Source organism: Palaemon carinicauda, chromosome 13, assembly GCF_036898095.1.
Source record: "Palaemon carinicauda isolate YSFRI2023 chromosome 13, ASM3689809v2, whole genome shotgun sequence".
NCBI classification, from domain to species: Eukaryota; Metazoa; Arthropoda; class Malacostraca; order Decapoda; family Palaemonidae; genus Palaemon; species Palaemon carinicauda.
The window spans coordinates 33,605,226-33,626,524 of NC_090737.1; the positions used below are offsets into that span (position 1 = coordinate 33,605,226).

The window sequence follows — 21,299 nt, forward strand, 5'->3', positions numbered from 1 at the left end:
AGAGGTAGATCCCCTGACTCTTGTCGACGTTGCTGTGTCAGAGGTGTCTCATGTGACATCACCCACCTCCTCTGCTACTCCGAACTCTACAACTGTAGCTGCCGACTTAGTTTCCCCCGTTCCTTACCATCCTCCGAGGAGGAAACTAAGTTTATCATCGGTCTCTCCTGCTAGTGTTTCTCTCCCTCAGGGTAGTTCACTTACAGAGACACCTCTTTGGAGGACTGCTAACGGTCAGCTTGCTGATCCAACGGCCCCCAGACAGCTCATCCGTCGGAAGGCTCGCTTTCCTCTTCGCCTTAGAGGCCTTCCTTCACCTGCGGTGAGGAGGCACCTGTTTGGTTCAATGTCTTCAACGCAGTCCCCCTCTTAGGATCCTCTAGACCTTCATTCGTCCATCACTGCACCTGCTACCAGTCTTGTGACTTCGGTCCTGGACTTCTCTGCAGATTTTTCGCTGTCTCCTTCGGTGGATGGTCGTCCTTTTAAAGGACACGTCGACCATCCATCCAACAGACCTGCTGACCTTCCATCGCCATTCCTGTATGAGCCTAATACAGCTTCTCCAAAGTGTGCTACTGCACGCCATCACTCTCGCCCCGCGCACCACTTGCCTACGCGCCCTGATCAGCACTCACCAGCAGCTAGTCAATCCACAATGCTTCGGCGCACCACTTATCCTGCTCGCCCTCTCAGAGGGCAGCAACCTCACGCGCTTGCGCACCAACATGCTCTTAGGCGCCATCAGTCTCTTGATCTTCAGCGCTCTCCTGCGCACCATGCGCACACGCGCCCACGCTCACCTGCTCACCCTGTGCATACGCGCCCACAATCACCTGCTCACCCTGTGCACACATGCCCAGTGTTTCCTACGTGTCAGCACACCACAGCGCACTTGCACTCTCCTGCGCGGCATTGATCTGCTCGCCAGCGCTCTCCTGCACCTATGCACGCTGCACACACGTGCCAGAGCCCACCTGCGTGCCAACACTCCTGCTCGCCAGCACGCCAATTCTCTCATACGCGCCAGTTACCTGCACTTCAATGTTCTCCTGCGCACCAGCGCGCCAACATGTGCGCTCCACATCACCTGCGCACTAACGCTCTCCTGGCTGCCATCTTGCGCGCCAACTAACGCACCAGCAAAAACCTGCACGCCATCACTCTCCCGCGGACAAGTTCGTAGGTGAGGCGACAATCACGTTGCCCCCCTCACCTGTGCGCCAACTTTTACCTGTGCTCCAGCGCTCATCAGACCATGTGCGCTCACCTGTGCGCTCACCTGTGCGCCAACACTCCCGCGCGCTCATCATGATTCTCCTGCGCGCCCGCTCGTGCAAATATTCTCCTGCGTGCGCGCTCGCCAACATTCTCCCTCGTGCGAGCGCCGTTATTCTCCCTCGCGCGAGCGCCGTTATTCTCCCTCGCGCGAGCGCCGTTATTCTCCCTCGCGCGAGCGCCGTTATTCTCCCTCGCGCGAGCGCCGTTATTCTCCCTCACGCGAGCGCCGTTATTCTCCCTCGCGCGAGCGCCGTTATTCTCCCTCGCGCGAGCGCCAATATTCTCCCGTGCGCGAGCATGCACACCAACAGGCATGTCATCCGGCAAGGTTGCCATCGCCTCATTTCCCTCTCCGCAAGCGCATACCATCACGCATTGTGGGAGAAGGAAAACAATTTCATGCAGAGGGGTTCAGGATCCCTAAGCTACCTTCTAAGGGGAACCAACCTATTCCAATAACTCCCCCCGGGGAACCTTTGGTCCCTTTCCCTTCATAGGATCTGTTTGATAGTGCTTCTGTCAGCCAGCATCCCTGGTTCAGTGCCTCAATCAGAGCCGTAACCCAGGCTTTCAAGCCTGTCCTGTCTGATCGCTCATCAGAGCGACCTATAGCTCTAGATCTAAGGCAAAGAATCATGGCTTCCTCTACCCCTTTGAAGAGGAAAAGAGGAGTTTCTGATGCGGTCACTTCCCCTTGGGCGAAGCTGACTCCATGCTGACCATCGAGGCAAGTTCCTCCTGTTCCTCAGACAAACTCTCCATCCCTGTCAGACGAAGATCTCCCGTCACCTAAGGAACCACTCGAAGAGAAACTCTCCCCCATCACACCAATGGAGGAAATCTCTTTTCACACCGAGAGTTCCCCGCAGTCTGAGAACAGAAGGGACATGCCACACACATCGATGTTGGAGTCTTACCTCCTTCCCAGGAAGGAATCCAAAGACTCCAAAATCATGCTGAAGTCCTCCACTAGGGCTAGAATGGAGCCAGCCAGCCACTCGGGGAATGTCCGCAACTCTCCCCAAGAAGAGCCTTTGGGGAACGAAGGAGACTTCGCTGCAAGTCCTACAACAGGAGGAGACCAGCAGGAGTCAGAACATGCATTCTGGCAGGTTCTGACTCTAATGAGGGCTCAACGGGTTTTCTGACCCAGAGATCATCCCTCGAGAGGGCAAAGACACGGTCCTAGACCGTGTCTTTGGAACTCAAAAACCCTCAAAGACCAGTGCAGCCCTGCCCTGGTCTCAAGGGGTGAAGAGTACCAGGGACAAGATTGCCCAGCAGCTCTCCGAGTTTGCCTCCTCCAACCGTTCCGGTACCACGAACAAGCTCCTCTCACCTCCTCGCTTACAGCAGAGGATGTACTTTGAGGTCCTGGAGGAACCCAGTTCAGCTCTTCCACTTCACCACTCTCTCGAAGAGCTAACCAGGGGAATCCCTCTTGAAAGAGACTCCAACCAGCAGGTCTTGTTCTCGGCAGCCTTAATCAGGAGAAGGTCACGAAGTATGCCATGCAAGCTACTTCGGGGCTTGATATCTGGTTAGGGACCTTAGGTATCCTGATACGATCTGAGGATTTCTCCAAGGAACATACCAGGAAAGTTATGGAAACCTTCCTACTTTCAGGTACTCAAATGATCAAGTTTCTTGCCTACCAAGTCTCGAACTTGTGGGCAAATACCATCTTGAAACGTCGAGGTGCAGTAGCTGAGAGGTTCCACCAGAAGGTCCCTAGCGTCGGGATCAATAGGGTCAGACATTCCTTCATAGACGGGTCCCATCTGTTTGAGCCTAAGGATGTGGAACATGTTTCTGAGAGGTGGAGGATGTCTCATGAAGACGCCCTCCTCCATAGGGCTTTAACATCTAAGCCCTATAAACCTCTAGCACCACAGCAGTCCCGTCCAACCAAGACCACAACGACGACAAAAACTGCAGCGAAGACAACGGTGTCTAAGCCCTTTTTTGTCAAAGACTTGAAAGGCAAAAAGTCCTCCATGGGAGGAAAAAAGCCTAGAGGGAGCAGCCAAGGCTGCAAACTCTAAGATAGGCAGTTCCCCTGCATTTCCACCAGTGAGGGGATGCCTACAAAGTTGCGCAAACAGGTGGAAGCAACTCTGGGCAGATTCCTGGACAATCTCCATGATCAGTCTAGGTTATCGCGTCCCGTTCATAACATCTCTACCTCCCCTGACCAGGAATCCAGTGACATTGAACTCCCTTGCCATGGGATCGGCAAGGGGGCAAGCCCTTTGGGGAGAAGTGCAGACCTTGTTGAAGAAAGGCGCTCTCCAAGAGATCCTCGACAAATCCCCAGGGTTCTTCAGTCAACTCTTTCTTATAAAGAAGGTGTCTGGAGGCTGGAGACCAGTCATCGACCTCTCAGCTCTGAACAAGTATGTCGAACAAACTCCGTTCAGCATGGAGACGGCAGACACGGTCAGACCAGCAGTAAGACCGCAAGACTTCATATGCTCACTGGACCTAAAGGATGCGTACTTCCAGATCCCAGTCCATCCCTCTTCAAGGAAGTACTTGAGATTCAGCCCAGACAACAGAATATACCAGTTCAAGGTGCTGTGCTTCGATCTTTCCACAACACCACAAGTCTTCACCAGAGTTTACCCTAGTGTCATCTTGGGCACACAGGATTGGCATTCGTCTCCTCCATTATCTGGATGACTGGCTAATCTGAGACTTTGCTAGGATCTAGGGATCATGGTAAATCTCAAGAAGTCCTCTCTGCTTCCCTATCAAAGACTGGTATACTTAGGCATGATTGTAGACACCATTCTCCACAAAGACTTCTCATCAGACGACAGGATAGCAAGGCTGAGAAAGGTTGCAAGACCTTTTCTCAGATGAGAAGAACCTCCAGCCCAATCGTGGCTATGATTCCTCGGTCACCTTTCATTGCTGGCCCATCTAGTTCCCAATGGCGACTCAAGGCCCGGTGGAATCAAGCTCAAGATTCCTTGGACATACAGATCCCCATGGGACCTCTGGAACTCACAGACCTCCAGTGGTGGGTGACAGACGAGAATCTACGAAAGAGAGTGGACCTTCTTGTCCTCCCCCCGGAGGGGGCCCACGTGCTGCACCACACGACCTCAGGCCTCTGGTCAGTGTCAGAAAAGTACATCCACATAAATCTCCTAGAGATGAAGGCCATCTTTCTCGCCCTTCAACAGTTCCAACAGTTCCTGGAAAGCCACTCTGTGGTGGTGACGAGCAACAACACCACCGTAGTGGCCTACATTAACAAACACATAGGTACTTTTTCACAGCAACTATCCCATCTAGCAGTAGAGATACTGAGATGGGCCGAAATCCACTAGATACCACTATCAGCACGCTTCATTCTGAGCAATAGGAATGTGCTCGCCGACAACTTGAGCAGAGCATCTCAGATAGTGAGTACCAAGTGGTCTTTGGATCATATAGTAGCCAACAAAGTCTTGACTTTTCGGGGTTCTCCGACTGTGGACCTCTTCTCAACGGCCCTGAACTTAAGGCCCCCGCTGTACTGTTCCCCAGTCCCAGACCCCAAGGTTCTCTGGCAAGATGCTTTTCAACAATGGTGGGACAACATCGACGTTTACACCTTTCTCCCGTTCTGTCTCATGAGGAGGGTACTCAATAAGACCAGAACATCGATCAATCTTTCAATGAATCTCATAGCTCCACTATGGCATCACGCAGATTGGTTCTTGGACCTTCTGCAACTCCACGAGAACTCCCTCCACAACACAATCCACTCAAACAACCACACGCCAACATCTTCCACAAAGCCATAGCTTTGCTACGACTTCACGCCTGGAGAAGACTATCCAGCATCTCCTCTCTGAGAGAGAATTTTCGTAACAAGTTGCAATCAGGATGTCTGGACACCTGCGAAAATCATCAGCAGCAGTCTACCAGGCAAAGTGGAAAGTCTTCTGTGGTTGGTGTCGTAGAAGGGGTATATCTCCACTCGATGCCACTATTCTAGCAATAGCGGAGTTCCTCGTGTATTTGCGTGAAGTAATGCGCCTATCAGTCTCGGCAGTGAAAGGCTATCGCTCAACCTTAAGCCTCGCCTTCAGACTGAAAGGAATGGACATTTCTTCATCGCTAGAACTTTCTCTACTCAAACTCAGTTATGAACTTACCTGCCCCCAGTCAGAAGTGAGACCTCCCCCATGGAACATGGTTTGAGTTCTCAGGTCTCCTAAGACACCTCCCTATGAACCATTATGCCTGGCAACAGATCGCCACCTTAATTGGAAGACGGTGTTCTTGCTAGCTTTGGCTTCGGCCAAGCGAGTCAGCGAACATGGTCTCTCATACGACATCGCCCATTCAAGGGGATGGGGGAGAGGTAACGTTCAACTTCGTCCCTGAGTTTATTGCTAAGACTCAGAGCCTGAGAGTAGCGGATCCTTGATTCGACTCCTTCCGGATTTCAAGTCTCCGTACTGTAACAGATGACCCAGACCATATCTTACTATGCCCAGTAAGGAGTTTGAGGCTCTACGTCAAGAGAACAGCAGCAGCCTGTCCTCATGTGCCTGCACTATTCGTCAGCACAGGAAGCACCAAGAGGAGGGTCACCAAGAACACTATCTCAGCATGGGTTTGCAGGGTCATTGACCTTGCACTGAATCCATACCCTTCTCCATCACGTCGCCCCAGAGCACATGATGTCAGGGGCATAGCTACGTCCCTGGCCTTCAAAAGAAACTACTCAGTGATGCAGGTTGTTCAAGCTGAGGTGTGGAAACGTCAAAACACATTAACATCCCACTACCTGCAAGACGTGACCCACAGGAGACTCGATACGTTTTCTATCGGTCCTGTGGTGGCTGCACAACAGCTGGTTTAAAACCTCAAGCTCCCTATTGGACAAGTCGCTGAAGGTTGAGGGCATTGTTACCCGGTTTTAGTCTGCATGAATGAAAAGGTTTGACTGGCCCTTATTCTTTTCTTCATTCTCCCCTCTCTTGGGGAAAGCAGCATCCTTGGTTCTCTGCATAGCTGACCTCAAACCCCTCCGGGTAAACCATGCTCTCTTGCGTACCTAGTATTAAGATTAATAGTGATAAGCAATGTGCTATTGGGAAAGTCCTAGTGCACAGTTTTTCCATCTAAAGAACTCGAAATAACTTTCTAGGATGAGTCACATTTCTACATAACTTCACAGACAGCTTGCGTAGGCCGCAAACCTTGCTACGCAGGGACTCCTCATTCCTTCATTGCTAACACACTCGGGTAAGGAGCCCCCGGGTAAAGCCAAAAGGCCATATTGGCTGGGACGTCCACCCTTCCTAATGGGTGAGTCACCCCTATTAAATAGCGTGGTGGGTATTCCAGTTACAGAACAAATGACAAATTTGTAGATAATTTGTATTTTTCCTAACTATACAAACCTTAGCTATTGAACCAAACTTGCTCGCCAGCCCTATCCCCTTTGAAGTCCTACCTCCAAGCAAAGTGAGGTCAATCACAGGTGTGTAAGTGGGAGCGGTAGCAAGCTACCATCCCTAACTCCCCCACTAAATAGCGGTGTGGGTAGTTAACCCTCGTTAAAAATTGATGGCTCGTCATTTCAACTACACCGAAAGTAATACCCCTATTATATAGCTAAGGTGTGTATAATTAGGTAAAATACAAATTATCTAAGAATTCGTCATCTTTTTTTTATATATTTGGGCACGCATGTTCGTATCTTTAAAAATGTTTTAAGTTGAAGGTTCTTACGTTAGAGATATAACTGGATATGAAAGGGTAGATCCTGTTCCATGCCTTTGTAGTAGGTTGGCCAGGGGACCAGCCACCCATTGAGATGCTACCACTAGAGAGTTTTGGGGTTCTTTGGATCCTTATCTCTGGTTACTGTTCATTTTCTCTTTGCCTACACATACACTGAATAACCTGGCCTATTCTTTGCATATTCTCCTCTGTCCTCATGCACCTGATAACACCGATATTACAAAATAATTCTTCTCTCAAGGGGTTTACTACTGTGCTGTAATTGTTCAGTGGCTACTCTCCCCTCGGTAAGGGTAAAAGAGACTCTTAAGCTATGGTAAGCAGCTCTTCTAGGAGAAGGACACTCCAAATCAAACCATTGTTATCTAGTCTTGATTAGTGCCATAGCCTCTGTCCCATGGTCTTACACTGTCTTGGGTTAGAGTTCTCTTGCTTGACGGTACACTCGGGCACTCTATTCTATCCCATCTTATTTCTCTTACACTTGTTTTGTTAAAGTTTTTATAGTTTATACAGGAAATATTTATTTCAATATTACTGTTCTTGAAATATTTCATTTTTCCTGTTTCCTTTCCTCACTGGGCTATTTTCCCTGCTGAAGCCCCTGGTCTGAAAGCATTCTGGTTTTCCCATTAGGGTTATAGCGCAAGTAATAATAATATCCCATGACTGCTCACTCCTGCTTTATCCAAATAGGGAGATGTACAGTATCCTATTTATTAGTTGAAATCTTATCACTTTTATTGTTTTGGGCATTGCATTTCAAGTATTTTCTTCCCTAACAATTTATTTTTTAAACTTCTAAGTGATGAAATATCAAGTTAAAAAGTACTTTGTGAGTCATCCTCATCACACACTTGAATAGGTCAGACCCCGTTGAAATGGTGAAGCACATCAACTTTTTATGCTTTCTTTTCTTGATTCAAATAGCACCATTAGTTTTTGTCACTAATCATGTTTAAACAGTAAATGTGAGGTAACAGGCTTATACCCTTCGTGAATTTTGATAGAGCTCAATTTGGCTGTTCTGTGGTGAATCTTTCAAATGACTTTTCCTTTGGAGGGCCTTCTTGTCCTGGTGAGATGGTGGTTTACATAAAGATAATTTTTATTTTATGAGGTCATGAAGCGGATGCTTCTAAGTAAGTATAGAAGTAATTCATTTTAGAGTTAAAACCCTTTTTATCATTCTTTAACCCACTTTACTATTTTCTGTTCACCCTATTCTTCCATCATTATTTAGCAAAGGTTTTTAGTGGTTTTGCTAGAATTGATAAGCAATTGGTCTAGCTTCTATTCAGAGCTGCCTTTATACCGTAGTTTATTTTGCATTTGATTGAATTTTGTTGAAATTTCAGTCATGGTCATTAAATTTTTGAAGTGTTGCTAAAAAACCTTCATGTTCCTAATTCAACTCTCTTATACTAATTTTTTTAAGTTATAAATTTACCAATGATTCTGGCAACATGAATGAAATTGCCTTGATGCTTAAGTTACAGTTATTTTGAAATGTTTTGGTACCTTATAATATGTATTTTGAGTTCTTTAACTGTTTGCAGAGCCAGGTTGAGAGTAGCAGTACAATTTATCCCCTTCTTAGCCAATTACAAATTCTGTCGGAAGTGGAAACGGCTGCCAATTGCCTCAACAGTAAAAATTCCGAGAATGAGGTAGGTGTAGTATGCAAATGGAAATTTTGGAATATGAACATAACTTCGTGATGAAATATGTTTTTTTAAATATAAAACTTACCCGCTGGTTATGTAATGGCTAAAGTCTCCTGATGCCTTGGCAGAACTTCAAATCTCGTGCTACCGTATATATACCAGGTGTACACCAGCGCCCTCGCGGTACATCAGGTGGAACTATACCTACAAGCCTCAGATCTTCTTCTGCCCGCATCGCTGGCTGTCATATTGGAAATTTGCTTTTTTACTCTGTTTGGACGTTATTCGGTGATTTACAAGGTTTTTTGAGTTTGGGCTATCGTTTTATTGTTCTCTATTTCATTTAATCTTGAAATCTTTTGGTTCGGGGTTATATTTATTAATTTAACCTTTGTTTTTTGGTTGTCAGTCTTTCTCTTATCCATTCAATATGGCTACATCCCTGTCATTCAAGAGAAACTTCTCAGTGACGCAGGTTCTTCAAGCTAGTGTGTGAAATCGTCAGACCACAATCACATCCCACTACCTGCAAGACGGGACCCACAGGAGACTTGATACGTTCTCTATCGGTCCTGTGGTGACTGCACAACAGCTGGTTTAAAACCTCAAGCTCCTTTTTGGACAAGTAGCAGAAGGTTGAGGGCATTGTTACCCGATTTTAGTCTGCGTGAATGAAAAGGTTTGACTGGCCCTTATTCTTTTCTTTATTCTCCCCTCTCTTGGGGAAAGCTGCATCCTGGGTTCTCTGCACAGCTGACCTCAAACCACTGCAGGTAAATATTGCTCCCTTGTGTACCTAGTATTAAAACTAAAACTGTTGCGTCCCCATACATTAACGAGGTGGTATTGGGAAAGTCTTAGTTACACAGTTTTTCCTTCTCAAGATCTCTGAATAAATTTACCTGGACAGTCACATTTCTATATACCTCAACACACAGATTGTGTAGGTCGCGAACTTTACATAGCAAGGTTTTAGCAAGGTGCAGGGACTCCTTATTTTTTAGTACTGACCCACTCAGATAAGGAGCCCCCGGCCAGATTGGCTGGGACGTTCACCCTACCTAATGGGTGAGTCACCCCTATTAAATAGCGTGGTGTGTATTCCAGTTACAGAACAAATGACAAATTCGCAGATAATTTGTATTTTTCCTAACTATACAAACCTTAGCTATTTAAGCAAACTTTCCCGCCAGCCCTATCCCCCTTGAAGTCCTACCTCTAAGCAAAGTGAGCTCAATCACAGGTGTGTGAGACTTAACCCTCATTAAAATTTAATGGCTCGTCATTTCAGCTACGCCGAAAGTAATACCCCTTTTAAATAGCTAAGGTTTTTATAGTTAGGAAAAATACAAATTATCTACGAATTTGTCATATTTTATAACTAGGAAATATACAAATTACATTTAAAAATTGTTTTGAATAACTCTTGAGCCCCAATCCCTCCCAAAATATTTGGCACTCAAGCCACAGGCCCTTTTTCTCAACATTTTACGTAACTAAACCTTAGCACAGAAACTATATCAGATAAGTCTTTACAACAATCATTATTGTGAAGCTGACTGAATTTTCTTTCCATTGATATATAATGTTAAATATTGTTTAAAATTTTATACAAGTAAATAATAGAATAAAGAGCAAAAACCTATTATTTTAAGTAAATTACATTGCATGGCACTGAAGGGAGTCTAATAATAGAGCAGAATTACATCCAATGGCATTCAAATAGTTAATTAAAAAAGAATGTTCCATTTCAGTTCATCAGGTCTGTAAATGAATTGGAGAGCACCTGGACTTCAAGAGATGAGGTGAGCAATGTGTGCTATACTTATATGGAGCCAATAATGACAGCAAGATCATCCATTCTAAGAGCTCTTTTGTCTTCACATCAGAAAGGTGTACGAGAGGTACTTCACTCAACTTTGGTAAGTATATTTCAATTCCTGTTATTAACTGTGCTTAGTATAAAATGCAATATACCTTAAATCATTGATGAAAACTTAATTGGAAATAACTTTGGAGTTGTTAAAAATCGTATGACTAGTTCAAGTTAATTATACTCTAATTTAGATAGAACAAGGGTTGGGGGTGCCTTGAAAATGTGGAAAACGTCAGTATGTTGCTTTAAAAAGATAATTTCTGGACTCGACCTGCGTCGTTCCGTGAAATGCTCCTCATAGCACCATTTCTAAGGTATAATACTGCTAAATATACCAGAGAAAAAAGTTGCATGGAATGCCAGGAATAAACCTAGCTTGCTCACTCTTAATAGTGTCGGTATAGTAACTGGGACATGTTAGAACCACTACCAGAGGTCCTTTACCAATTAGTCCTCCCTCACTGCTCCAAAACCAACCCCTGGAGGTATACGGAGCACTTGCCCATGATGAATGGTAAGCTATTCATCTCCGAGAACTTGGGGGCCAAGCCACTTGAAGATCTTGAATTCTGGTCCAGCTTTTCAGCTTACCCAGATTGTTATGTGAGACTGCGAGATGAACCTGCATCCCGTGAGGAGACGGTACCAAAGGAAGTCATTGTCTTTGAACATGACAAGGCACAGGCCATCCTTACCAAGACCCTGAAAGGAGCCGGATATACCAACTCCAAAGTCTCAGCACTGAGCAAGAGGCATCCTACCTGTATTGCTTCTTCCTCCAGAGCTTTTCCCTTTTCAGAGAAAGCCCTCTACTGTGGCATTAAAGCAGTCGAAAAGGGCAAACCCTGCCCAATCCTAGAGGAATGTAAGCCATTCTATCTAGCTATGCCTACCTGCGAGGAGAAGTGGAAAGATGTACATCTAACCTTCTCCGTCTCAAAGTTGGATCCAGAGATAGCAGGCCAATAGTTCAACGAGAACCTTCCAAAGTGGCCAGATCATCTTATGAGAAAGGAATAGGAGACGATGTATGCAGGCCTACATAACGCCCCGGAGATGTACATCGTCTTAGCTAAGTCTCACATGGGTACCCTTGTGAAGGACATATGCTTTCATCAAGTCAAGGAGGACCTGTAGAGAGCACGTGTTCGCCGCATCAACAGTGAAACACGAGCCCAGAAAACTAATTTCATTGTGCATCTGGGGCAAGGACCTTTTCCCATAAGAAGTGGTCCAAGAAGTCATTGCCAAAGCAGCCACAGAGAATAGGAACCTTCTCCAAAAGTGGGGCATGTCTTCAAACAGGAAGTCTTCCTGAGACGGAGGTCCCCCGCCTAAGAACAAGAAGGCAAGAAAACCACGTAGACCTGCACAACTTCCGGCCGTGACCATGGCTACGGTGCCTTAAATGGTAGCCCAGCTTCAAACCACCTTCCAAATGGTCCCTCAATAGCTGCTAGCCCAGTCACCAGTGTTTAACCTAGGCTTTGAGAGGCACTCGACCACCTTTCGGCCTTACAAAGGTAAAGGGCCAAGAAGAGGTTCCTCCTGAAACCCCCTAGGGGCAGAGGAGGACGCAGTCATTGTAACAGGTTCGCAGGAACCCCTAAGCAATTAGGGGTTCCAGGTAGGGGGCAGACATTTTTACTTTCGGGATCGGTGGACTTTCGATCCCTGGGCCCACAGCCTAATCACGAATGGACTCTGGTGGAGATGGAATGAAATTCCACCCCCTTTTCCAGAATTCTTCCAACACTCCACCCCCTTGTTGGAAGAATATACCTCAGAACTCTTGAACAAGAAGGTAATAAAGAAAGTGAAGTCCATCAAATTCCAGGAAAGGCTGTTTTGTGTTCCCAAGAAATACTCAGACAAACTCAGAGTCATTCTAGACTTGTCTCCACTCAACAAGTTCATTGAGAACAACAAGTTCCGCATGCTTACCTTGCAACACATAAGGACCCTTCTACCCAAAGAGGTGTACACAGTCTCAATAGTCTGGCAGATGCTTACTGACACCTACCAGTCAGTTGCCCCCTCTCCTCCTACCAAGGATTCAAGCTACAGAAGGCAAAATTTGTCTTCAGAGTAGCCCCAAGGGTATTCACGAAGCTAGCAGATACTATCGTCCAGCAGCTACACTCCGAGGGAGTTCAAGTAATAGCATATCTAGACGATTGGCTGGTTGGGCAGCATTCAAGACTACTTGTCTGCAAGCGGCCAGAAAGGTGATCCAGTCCCTGGAGCACCTGGGCTTCAAGATCAATCGCAAGAAGTCTCGCATTTCTCCAGCTCAAAAGTTCCAATGGTTAGGAATCCAATACAAGAGGATTTTAAGATGCCAACAGGAAAGAGTATTGGGCTCTCTCCAGTTTGCAGCAGTGACAGACCTGGTGCTAAAAGCACGGCTAAAGGATGCGTCAGGAGTCTGGAGAAGAAACGCAGCAAACGCTCGAAGAGATCAACGAAGGTTGACACCGACCCTACTGCGCATGCTATTAAGGCCGTGGTCGACAGCCAAGAGCCTAACACTGACAATTCCCCTGCAACCACCACAACCGTCAGTGGTGATACACACGGCCGCCCCTCCTAGGAAGGATTGGGAGGCCATTCTCACAATAGAAAAGTGCAAGGGAATTGGTCGCACCAGTTCAAAACCTTTCACATCAACATCTTGGAGGCCATGGCAGTCTTCCTAACGTTGAAGAAACTATCCCCTCACAGAGCAATCCACATCAGATTGGTCCTGGACAACGAAGTGATAGTAAAATGTCTAAATCGACAAGGCTCGAGATCACCTCACATCAATCATGTGATGTTAGCCATCTTCTACCTGGCAAGGAAGAGAGGATGGCACATATCAGCAAGTCACCTTCAAGGGTTCCGCAATGGGACGGCAGACGCTCTATCCAGGCGAAAGCCAATAGAGACAGAATGGTCCCTAGGCGCAGACTCATTCTCCTTCATCTTGGAAAAAGTCCCGGAACTGTAGATCTACCTCTTCGCGACGAGCGACAACAAGAAACTACCTCGTAACGGTATTCCACCATTGTATATTTTTTGTGTAGTGAACGTTGGGATGTGGTCGGCATTCGGACACTAGGCAGTTCGGGTGCTACCCCTGGCCACAGTCCTCAAACAACTACAGCACCAGTTCAAAACCTTTCACATCAACATCTTGGAGGCCATGGCAGTCTTCAACATTAAAGAAACTATCCCCTCGCAGAGCAATCCACATCAGACTGGTCCTGGACAACGAAGTGATAGTAAAATATCTAAACCGACAAGGCTTGAGATCACCTCACATCAATCATGTGATGTTAGCCATCTTCTACCTGGCAAGGAAGAGGGGATGGTATTTATCAGCTGTTCACCTTTAAGGGTTCTGCAATGTAACGGCAGACGCTCTATCCAGGCGAAAGCCAATAGAGACAGAATGGTCCCTAGGCGCAGACTCATTCTCCTTCATCTCAGAAAAAGTCCCGGAACTGTAGATCTACCTCTTCGCGACGAGCGACAACAAGAAACTACCTCGTTGCGTAGCCCCTTACATGGACCCTCAAGCAGAAGCGATAGACACCATGTCTCTCAACTGGAACAGATGGAATCGGGTTTATCTGTTTCCACTGACCAATCTCCTGCTAAAAGTCCTCGACAAGCTAAGATCCTTCAGAGGGACAGCTGCAGTAGTGGCCCCCAAATGGCCCAAAAGCAATTGGTTCCCTCTAGTTCTAGAATTGAAACTGGAGCTGTTTCCTCTGCCGAACCCAGTTTTATCCCAACTGGTTCAGAAGTCGACTGTTTACGCTTCATCCTCGAGAACCAACAACCTACATCTCATGATTTTCTCGCCCTAGCAGCGAACAAAAAGTATGGGATCTCGAAGGACAAAGTCGACTTCATTAAAGAGTACAAGTCAAGTTCAACTAGGAGACAATACGAATCATCTTGGAAGAAATGGGTATCCTTTGTGAAGACAAGGAAACCAACAGAAATATCGATAGATTTCTGTCTCTTTCTTCATCTACCTACATGAACAAGGCCTGGCTTCCACTACGATAACCGTGTGTAAGTCGGCTCTAGCTAGACCTCTTCTGTACGCCTTTGAGGTGGACCTCACAAGTGAACTCTTCAATAAGATAACAAAAGCATGCGCTAGACTCAAGCCGGCAACCCCTCCAAAGCTCATCACATGGTCGTTGGACAAAGTCTTGCACTATGCTTCGAACCTGAACAATTAGGATTGTACCGTAAAGGATCTAATACAGAAAGTCATCTTTCTTTTCGCAATAGCCTCAGGGGCTAGAGTTAGTGAAATAGTGCCCTTATCCAGAAACGAAGGCCATATTCAGTTCCTAGACACAGGAGAACTGAACTTTTTCCCTGATCCGGCCTTTCTTGCCAAGAACAAGCTGTCCACCAAGAGGTGGGGTCCTTGGAGAATATGCTGACTGAAGAAAGATGTCTCTCTATGCCCAGTAGTGTGTCTTAAGGTCTATCTTCGAAGAACTTCAGACTTCAAGGGAGGACAGCTCTTCCGAGGCGAAACCTCAAGATCAAATCTATCCCTAAGACAACTGAGAGCGAAGCTCACCTACTTTATTGCAGAGCGGATCCTGACAGCACACCCGCAGGTCACGATCTAAGGTAAGTTGCTTCTTCGTTGAATTTATTTTAACACATGTACTTTGAGGCTCCGCTTCTATACGGGGTGAAAATCATCCAGAGTCTTCTATAAACATTATGCAAAGCAAGTACTGTACATGAAATAAAACACTTTGTGGTGGCGGCAGGTAGTGTCATAAAGCCCATCGTCTAGTGCTGCGATGAACAGTGGACTGTTTTGGGACTCAACAGTGTATCGGGTGAATAGGTATTAATACCTTCTAGTGCAAATCATTACGGTGATTAATAGACTATTCTATACAGGTGCAGAATCTGACCAATAACACCAGTGCCGTGTGGACATTTGAACACAGTGTTGATGCATATCCAACATCTTAGTGAAACTAGACAGATTTGGTTTTACATTCACATTGAGTGGCATTAATCTAATAATGAATTCATATATGTATATTCTTCCCTTAAAGGTCAAAAATATATATAACAATGATGTTTACCTATGCAAGATCAGATTCCTACTTTGTTACATCATTTCATAATTTAATTTAGAAAGTAAAATATAAAAAAAAAATGTAGCTGCATCTTATTTTGTCCTCAGTTGGTAAAAATAAAGCAACCAAGAGTTTTATTTTATTCCAATGAATAGAAAGCTTGAATCAGTATAGATGTCCAAAGCATGAAAGGTAACCTTTAGAAAATTTCCCTTTTGTTCTTACGGATATACAAACTTTGAATCCTTATAGTTGAAGCCGACACTTTCCCTGCAGGGGTCAGGAAGCCCTAAGCCAGTTCCAAGCTTAGTGGATATGACAGATAACGGTAATGTCATTTATAGGTCTATCAGACCAGTTAAGGAACCCATCCAAAGTAAAAGGCACTAACACAAACCCACAGATATAGTACTCTCAAGTTAATTCTCTGGTAAGCTTCCATCAGGATGACATGGCCAAGCCCAAAAAACAGATTTGGAGCAAAGCAAAAGATCTATTTTTGGGTGAGATAGCCATGTCGTCCTGATGGACCATCCTTTTTGCTGACCCCACCCGAAACTACTCTATCTGCGGCTATTCCTGCTTAAATACAAGAAAGGAATGGCGCCTGGTAATAGTGCGGACAGGAGGTCCACCAGGTACCTAGAAAACGGCTCCCCTTTCGTTCGCCACTCTTCCCCCTCAAAGAGTTAAATCTATTTGGGGTGAAGATTGCTATGTGTCGTATCTAAAAATACGTCCCCTGATATTATGCGATATCCTTAAATTTCTATTATGGATAAATCGCGCCAGGAGTAAGAATTCTGGAGACCTTCGGTTAATTCTCTGGGAGTATCACTGTAGCAAATATCCCGTAGAAAGCTACCTAAAGGAACCTTCCACCAGGACGACATGGCTCTCTCACCCAAAAATAGCTTTTTCGCTTTGCTCGAAATCCGTCTAATCGTAAATTGCCTTACCTACTATGAAACAGTAAAAATTAATGCCTCAGCTTCAGGTAGAATAACCTTACCTGAGGAATATCTATATTAAAAGACTCATGTTTATAATTCTAGGAAAAAATATAAAATTATAAAAAAAAAAATTATTTTTTTTTCCGTAAAACTCGACTGCAATCTAAACTCCATCCTGCCGATATGTTACAGCTTCCTAACAACTCTGATCTATTTCAGGTCTACAGTTTTGAAGCTTAGGAAGTAGTCTGTATCAGAATGGTTTCTTATCTTACCAATATTTTCTTGAATTGAACATAAATATTTACCTTTTGAGCTTTGCATATTCTTAATTTTAACCCCTTCATGGCTGTTGGTATCCTAGCATTCCAGCATACAATTGATGAGCAGGAGGATGAGATATTGGCATCTAAGGAGTATTTGATTTCCTAGGAAAGCCAAAATTTTCCCCCGTTGTAAATAAAGTGTAAGAGAATGACATTTTTTGTCCGTATATATTTTTTCTAAGATTTTAGCACTGTATTTAATCATCTTCTTTTCCAGTTGAAGAAATCCATGCTGGCACGGAATTGCCAGATATTAGGAAGCAACTGTGGCTGTGAAGCAGCTCTTGTTTCGGCTGTAAAATTGGATGTCCCCCAGTGTTTGAAGTGGAAGACACAGTTAGAAGAAGCAGAAGTAGCAAAGAGTCAGGGAGATATTTATCATGCAATGCGAGTTCTTGATATTCTTCTAGAGGATATGCAGAAGGTTGGTTTAAATACTCAGTTTATTTATAATGTATATTATAAAGGTATAACTAAAGGAAGAGATGGCTAAATTGCAAGGTTACAGTTTTGTAGGTTTGTTTTAGATGATTCTTTACTCTTTCAACTTTGAAATTTAAGGGGAATGAGTTTTGTTGCCTTCAGGGAAGCTATTATAAGTGACTTTTTTTATCAATCCTCAACATTTAAAGATGAAAACTTCTAATATAATCTCTTGCCTTTTAAAAGTAAATCTTTCCTACTTAAAAATTGACTGACATTTAGGATCATGAGATTTGTTAAATATATGATAACTTCCTATTATAGTTTGAAATAAGGGATGATCAAGAGATCTTATTCTGCCAAGTTATCCACTCATACGGATGCGTGCTCATGGACTCCCTTGCAAAACCACCTCGAGTTGTTATAACAGAATATTTTAACAGAGCTGTCGACATTTTAGAATCAAGACAAGGTAATTATGTGGAACTTATTCTCTATTTACATTACATACACTATTACTTATTAGTGTTTAGATATAATAATCAAATTAATTTCAAATTTTAAGAAATCTCTAAATATGAAAAATAAATAGATTAATCTCTACTTTGGAAATCATGATGATTATAAAAATGTCATGAAATGCATTTCTTGGTATCAATATTTTGAAATCTAATATAACCACAATGGATCATACTTTTGTTATAATTGTTATCAGTAATAAAGTGTCTTCTTTTAAAAATTAAATGGAAAAAAGTTTAAAATAAGACATGAAAGTTACTTGCAATCAAAGCTTACAAAGTTACACTGAAACTTTTAAGGGAAGGAAACGAAGTCATATCTCTCACTCTGGCCAAAAGCCAGACTTAAAAACTATGTGATCATAACTGTTTTAAATGGGTGAATTTTTGGTGGTGGTTATTTAATATGAGGTGCAAGTATTAACAGAAGTTTTAAGTTTCCACATTCATTCATTTTCAAATTGTTTCTTTGCTTAAAAGGAAACTTTGAAGCGACATATTTTTTCCATATTGATCTAGAAATTGAAATTTAATAATTAGAAAAATAGAATTATCCCTGGTTCAGATACTGCAATACCACCTTTCAGTTTTCCTCTTAATAGACCTCCTTTTCATTGATCTGCCCACTGCTCCCAGAGGATATAGTACTATCCATTTTGAAAAGGGTTACCATAATTGATTCTCTATACTGTGCTAGGTAACATTTTATGTAATTATGCTCACATGATATATTCAGTAAATTTGTAACCAATGCAAATCTACTTTATAAATTGTAGTTGTTCCGTAACTGGAATACAAACCACGCTATTTAATAGGGGTATTTCTTTCGGCGTAGCTGAAATGACGAGCCATTGATTTTTAACAAAGGTTTACTACCCACAACACTAGTTAGCGGTGGTAGGGGAGGGTAGCTTGCTACCCCCCCCCCACCCCTCACACACCTGTGCTTGAGCTCACTTTGCTCTTGGCTCGGATGGTGGTCGGACGTGTCCGCTCTTATCCTCGCCGTCATATTGGCAGCCCCTTAATTGCGTTTGTTCTTTCTTTTTCTAGTTTCTGTGTATGTGAAGTTGGCCTTTGTGATCATGCGCATCTGCCTTGGTTTTCCCGACCGCCCATGTGGAACGTTCATGTCGGCGGTCGAGACTGAACCTCATGCCCTTTGTCCTTCTTGTAGGGGCCAACGGTGTGATAGTATCAACAAGTGTAGGGAGGATGCACCTCTTTGGTTCAACGTCTTCTATGCAGTCCCCGCAGAGGAGCCTCTAGACCGATCATCCGTCACTGCACTTTCATTGGTCCTTGACCTCTCTGCAGATCGTTCGCGATCTCCTTGGTGGAAGGTCGTCCTTTTAAAGGACATGTCGACCTTCCACCCTACAGACCTGCCGACCTGCCATCGCCATTCCTGCATGGGCCTAACAACGCTCCAACCGAACGCGCTATTGCGCGCCAACAACCTACACGCCCACGAAACCTGACAAGTGCTCATTAGCAGCTCGTCAGGCCGATCTTCCTTCGTACCCTAACACAGGGCATCAAGAGCATATGCACCAACATACGCATACGCTACAACAAGAGCATAGCTCCACCATGCACGCCCTCATGAGCACATGCGCCAATGATCTCCTGCGCACACTGCGCACACTGCGCCCACGCGCCCTGCGCTTACACGGCAACAATCTCCTATGTGCCAGCGCCCATCTGCGCGCCAACACTCACTTGCACGCCATCGATCTCCTGGGCGCCAACGCTGTCCCGTGTGCCAACATTCTCCTGCACTTGCGCATATGCGCCCTACATCTTACTCTCCTGCGCACCATCCTACGTGCCAGGTAAAACCTGCGCCAACTTTGTTCTGATAGCGGGACTACTGACAAGTCAGCCATGCTGCCTTCACCCACGTGCCATCCTTACAAACGCGCCAGCACTCACCTGCGCGCCAGCCTTCTCCCGCGTGCATCCACAAGGATATGCGCACACTCGTCAATCCTCTCCTACGGATGCGCGCCAACATTTTCCCGCGCCCCGCACGAATCTACTGCGCGCTAACACTCCCGCGCGCACGTGCGCTCTTCGTGATTCTCCTGCGCGCGCCACCAGTCTCCCGCGCGCAAGCCCCGATATTCTCCTTCGTGCGAGCGCCATTGTTCTCCCTCGCGCGAGTGCCATTGTTCTCCCTCGCGCGAGCGCCATTGTTCTCCCTCGCGCGAGCGCCATTGGTCTCCCTCGCGCCAGCGCCATTGGTCTCCCTCGCGCGAGCGCCATTGTTCTCCCTCGCGCGAGCATCGATATCCTCCCTCGCGCGAGCGTCAATATCCTCCTTCGTGCGAGCGTCAATATGACTACACATCCCAAAGAACGATGTCTGGCAAGGTCGCCATTGCCTCATTCCCCTCCCCGCAAGCGCATACCACCACACATTGTGGGAGAATGGAAACTTCCAGAGGGGTTCAGGATCCCAAAGCTACCTCATGCGAACCCACCAATTACCGTGACTCCTCCCAGGGATTCTTCAATATATTTCCTTTCAAGGAGTATGTCTGACAGTGCATCTGTCAGCCAACATCCCTGGTTTGGTGCCCTGATCAGATCCGTAACTCAGGCTTTCAAGCCTGTCCTCTCTGAATTGGGACATGGAACCATGACTTCCTCTACCCCATTAAAGAGAAAAAGAGGAGTTCTAGATTCGGTCACTTACCCAATGGCGAAACTGACTCCACGCAGACTTTGGAGGCAAGTTCCTTCTATTCCCCAGACTGACTCTCCTTCCCTTTCAGACAAAGATTTCCCGTCTCCATGGGAATCATGCAAGGAGAGACTTTCTGCCATCGCACCAATGGGTGAAACCTCTCTTCGTGCCAAGAGGTCCACACAGTCAGGGATAGGAAGAAACATGCCACCCTCGTCAGTGTTAGAGTCTTACATCCTTCCCAGGAAGGAATCCAAAGACTCCAAAACATTGCCTAAGTCCTCCACTAGGACTAGGATGGAGCCAACTAGCCACTCAGGGAATGTCCACTACTCTCCCCAAGAAGAACCTTTGGGGATAGAAGGAGACTTCGCTGCAAGTCCTACAACAGACGAAGACCAGCAAGAGTCAGAACACGCGTTTTGGCAAGTTCTGACTCTAATGAGGGCTCTCAACGGGTTTTCCGACCCAGAGATCCCTCCTCAAGAGGGCAAAAGCCCTCTAAGACCACTACAGCCCTGCCCTGGTGTCTAGGGGTGAAGAGTACCAGGGACAAGATCTCACAACAGCTCTCCGAGATGTCCTCCTCCAACCGTTCCGATACCATTAACAAGCTCCTCCCACCTCCTCGCGTACAGCAGAGGAGGTACTTTGAGATCCTAGACGAGCCTTGTTTAGCTCTTCCACTTCACCACTCA

General features: G+C 45.5%; 1 protein-coding gene across 2 annotated transcripts in view; it reads left to right on the forward strand.

Moving 5' to 3' along the window:
• Window positions 1-21,299, forward strand: part of tefu (Serine/threonine-protein kinase tefu) — a 912,746-nt gene that overhangs the window by 187,206 nt on the left and 704,241 nt on the right. Inside the window, exons 43-46 of one of the 2 annotated variants that reach the window (XM_068385553.1) lie at window positions 8,592-8,702; window positions 10,454-10,621; window positions 17,186-17,392; window positions 17,716-17,863. The exons of the other annotated variant lie outside the window; for it this stretch is intronic. Coding sequence (XP_068241654.1) covers window positions 8,592-8,702; window positions 10,454-10,621; window positions 17,186-17,392; window positions 17,716-17,863 — 634 coding nt within the window. The remainder of the gene's footprint in view (window positions 1-8,591; window positions 8,703-10,453; window positions 10,622-17,185; window positions 17,393-17,715; window positions 17,864-21,299) is intronic. 2 annotated transcript variants of the gene reach the window in all.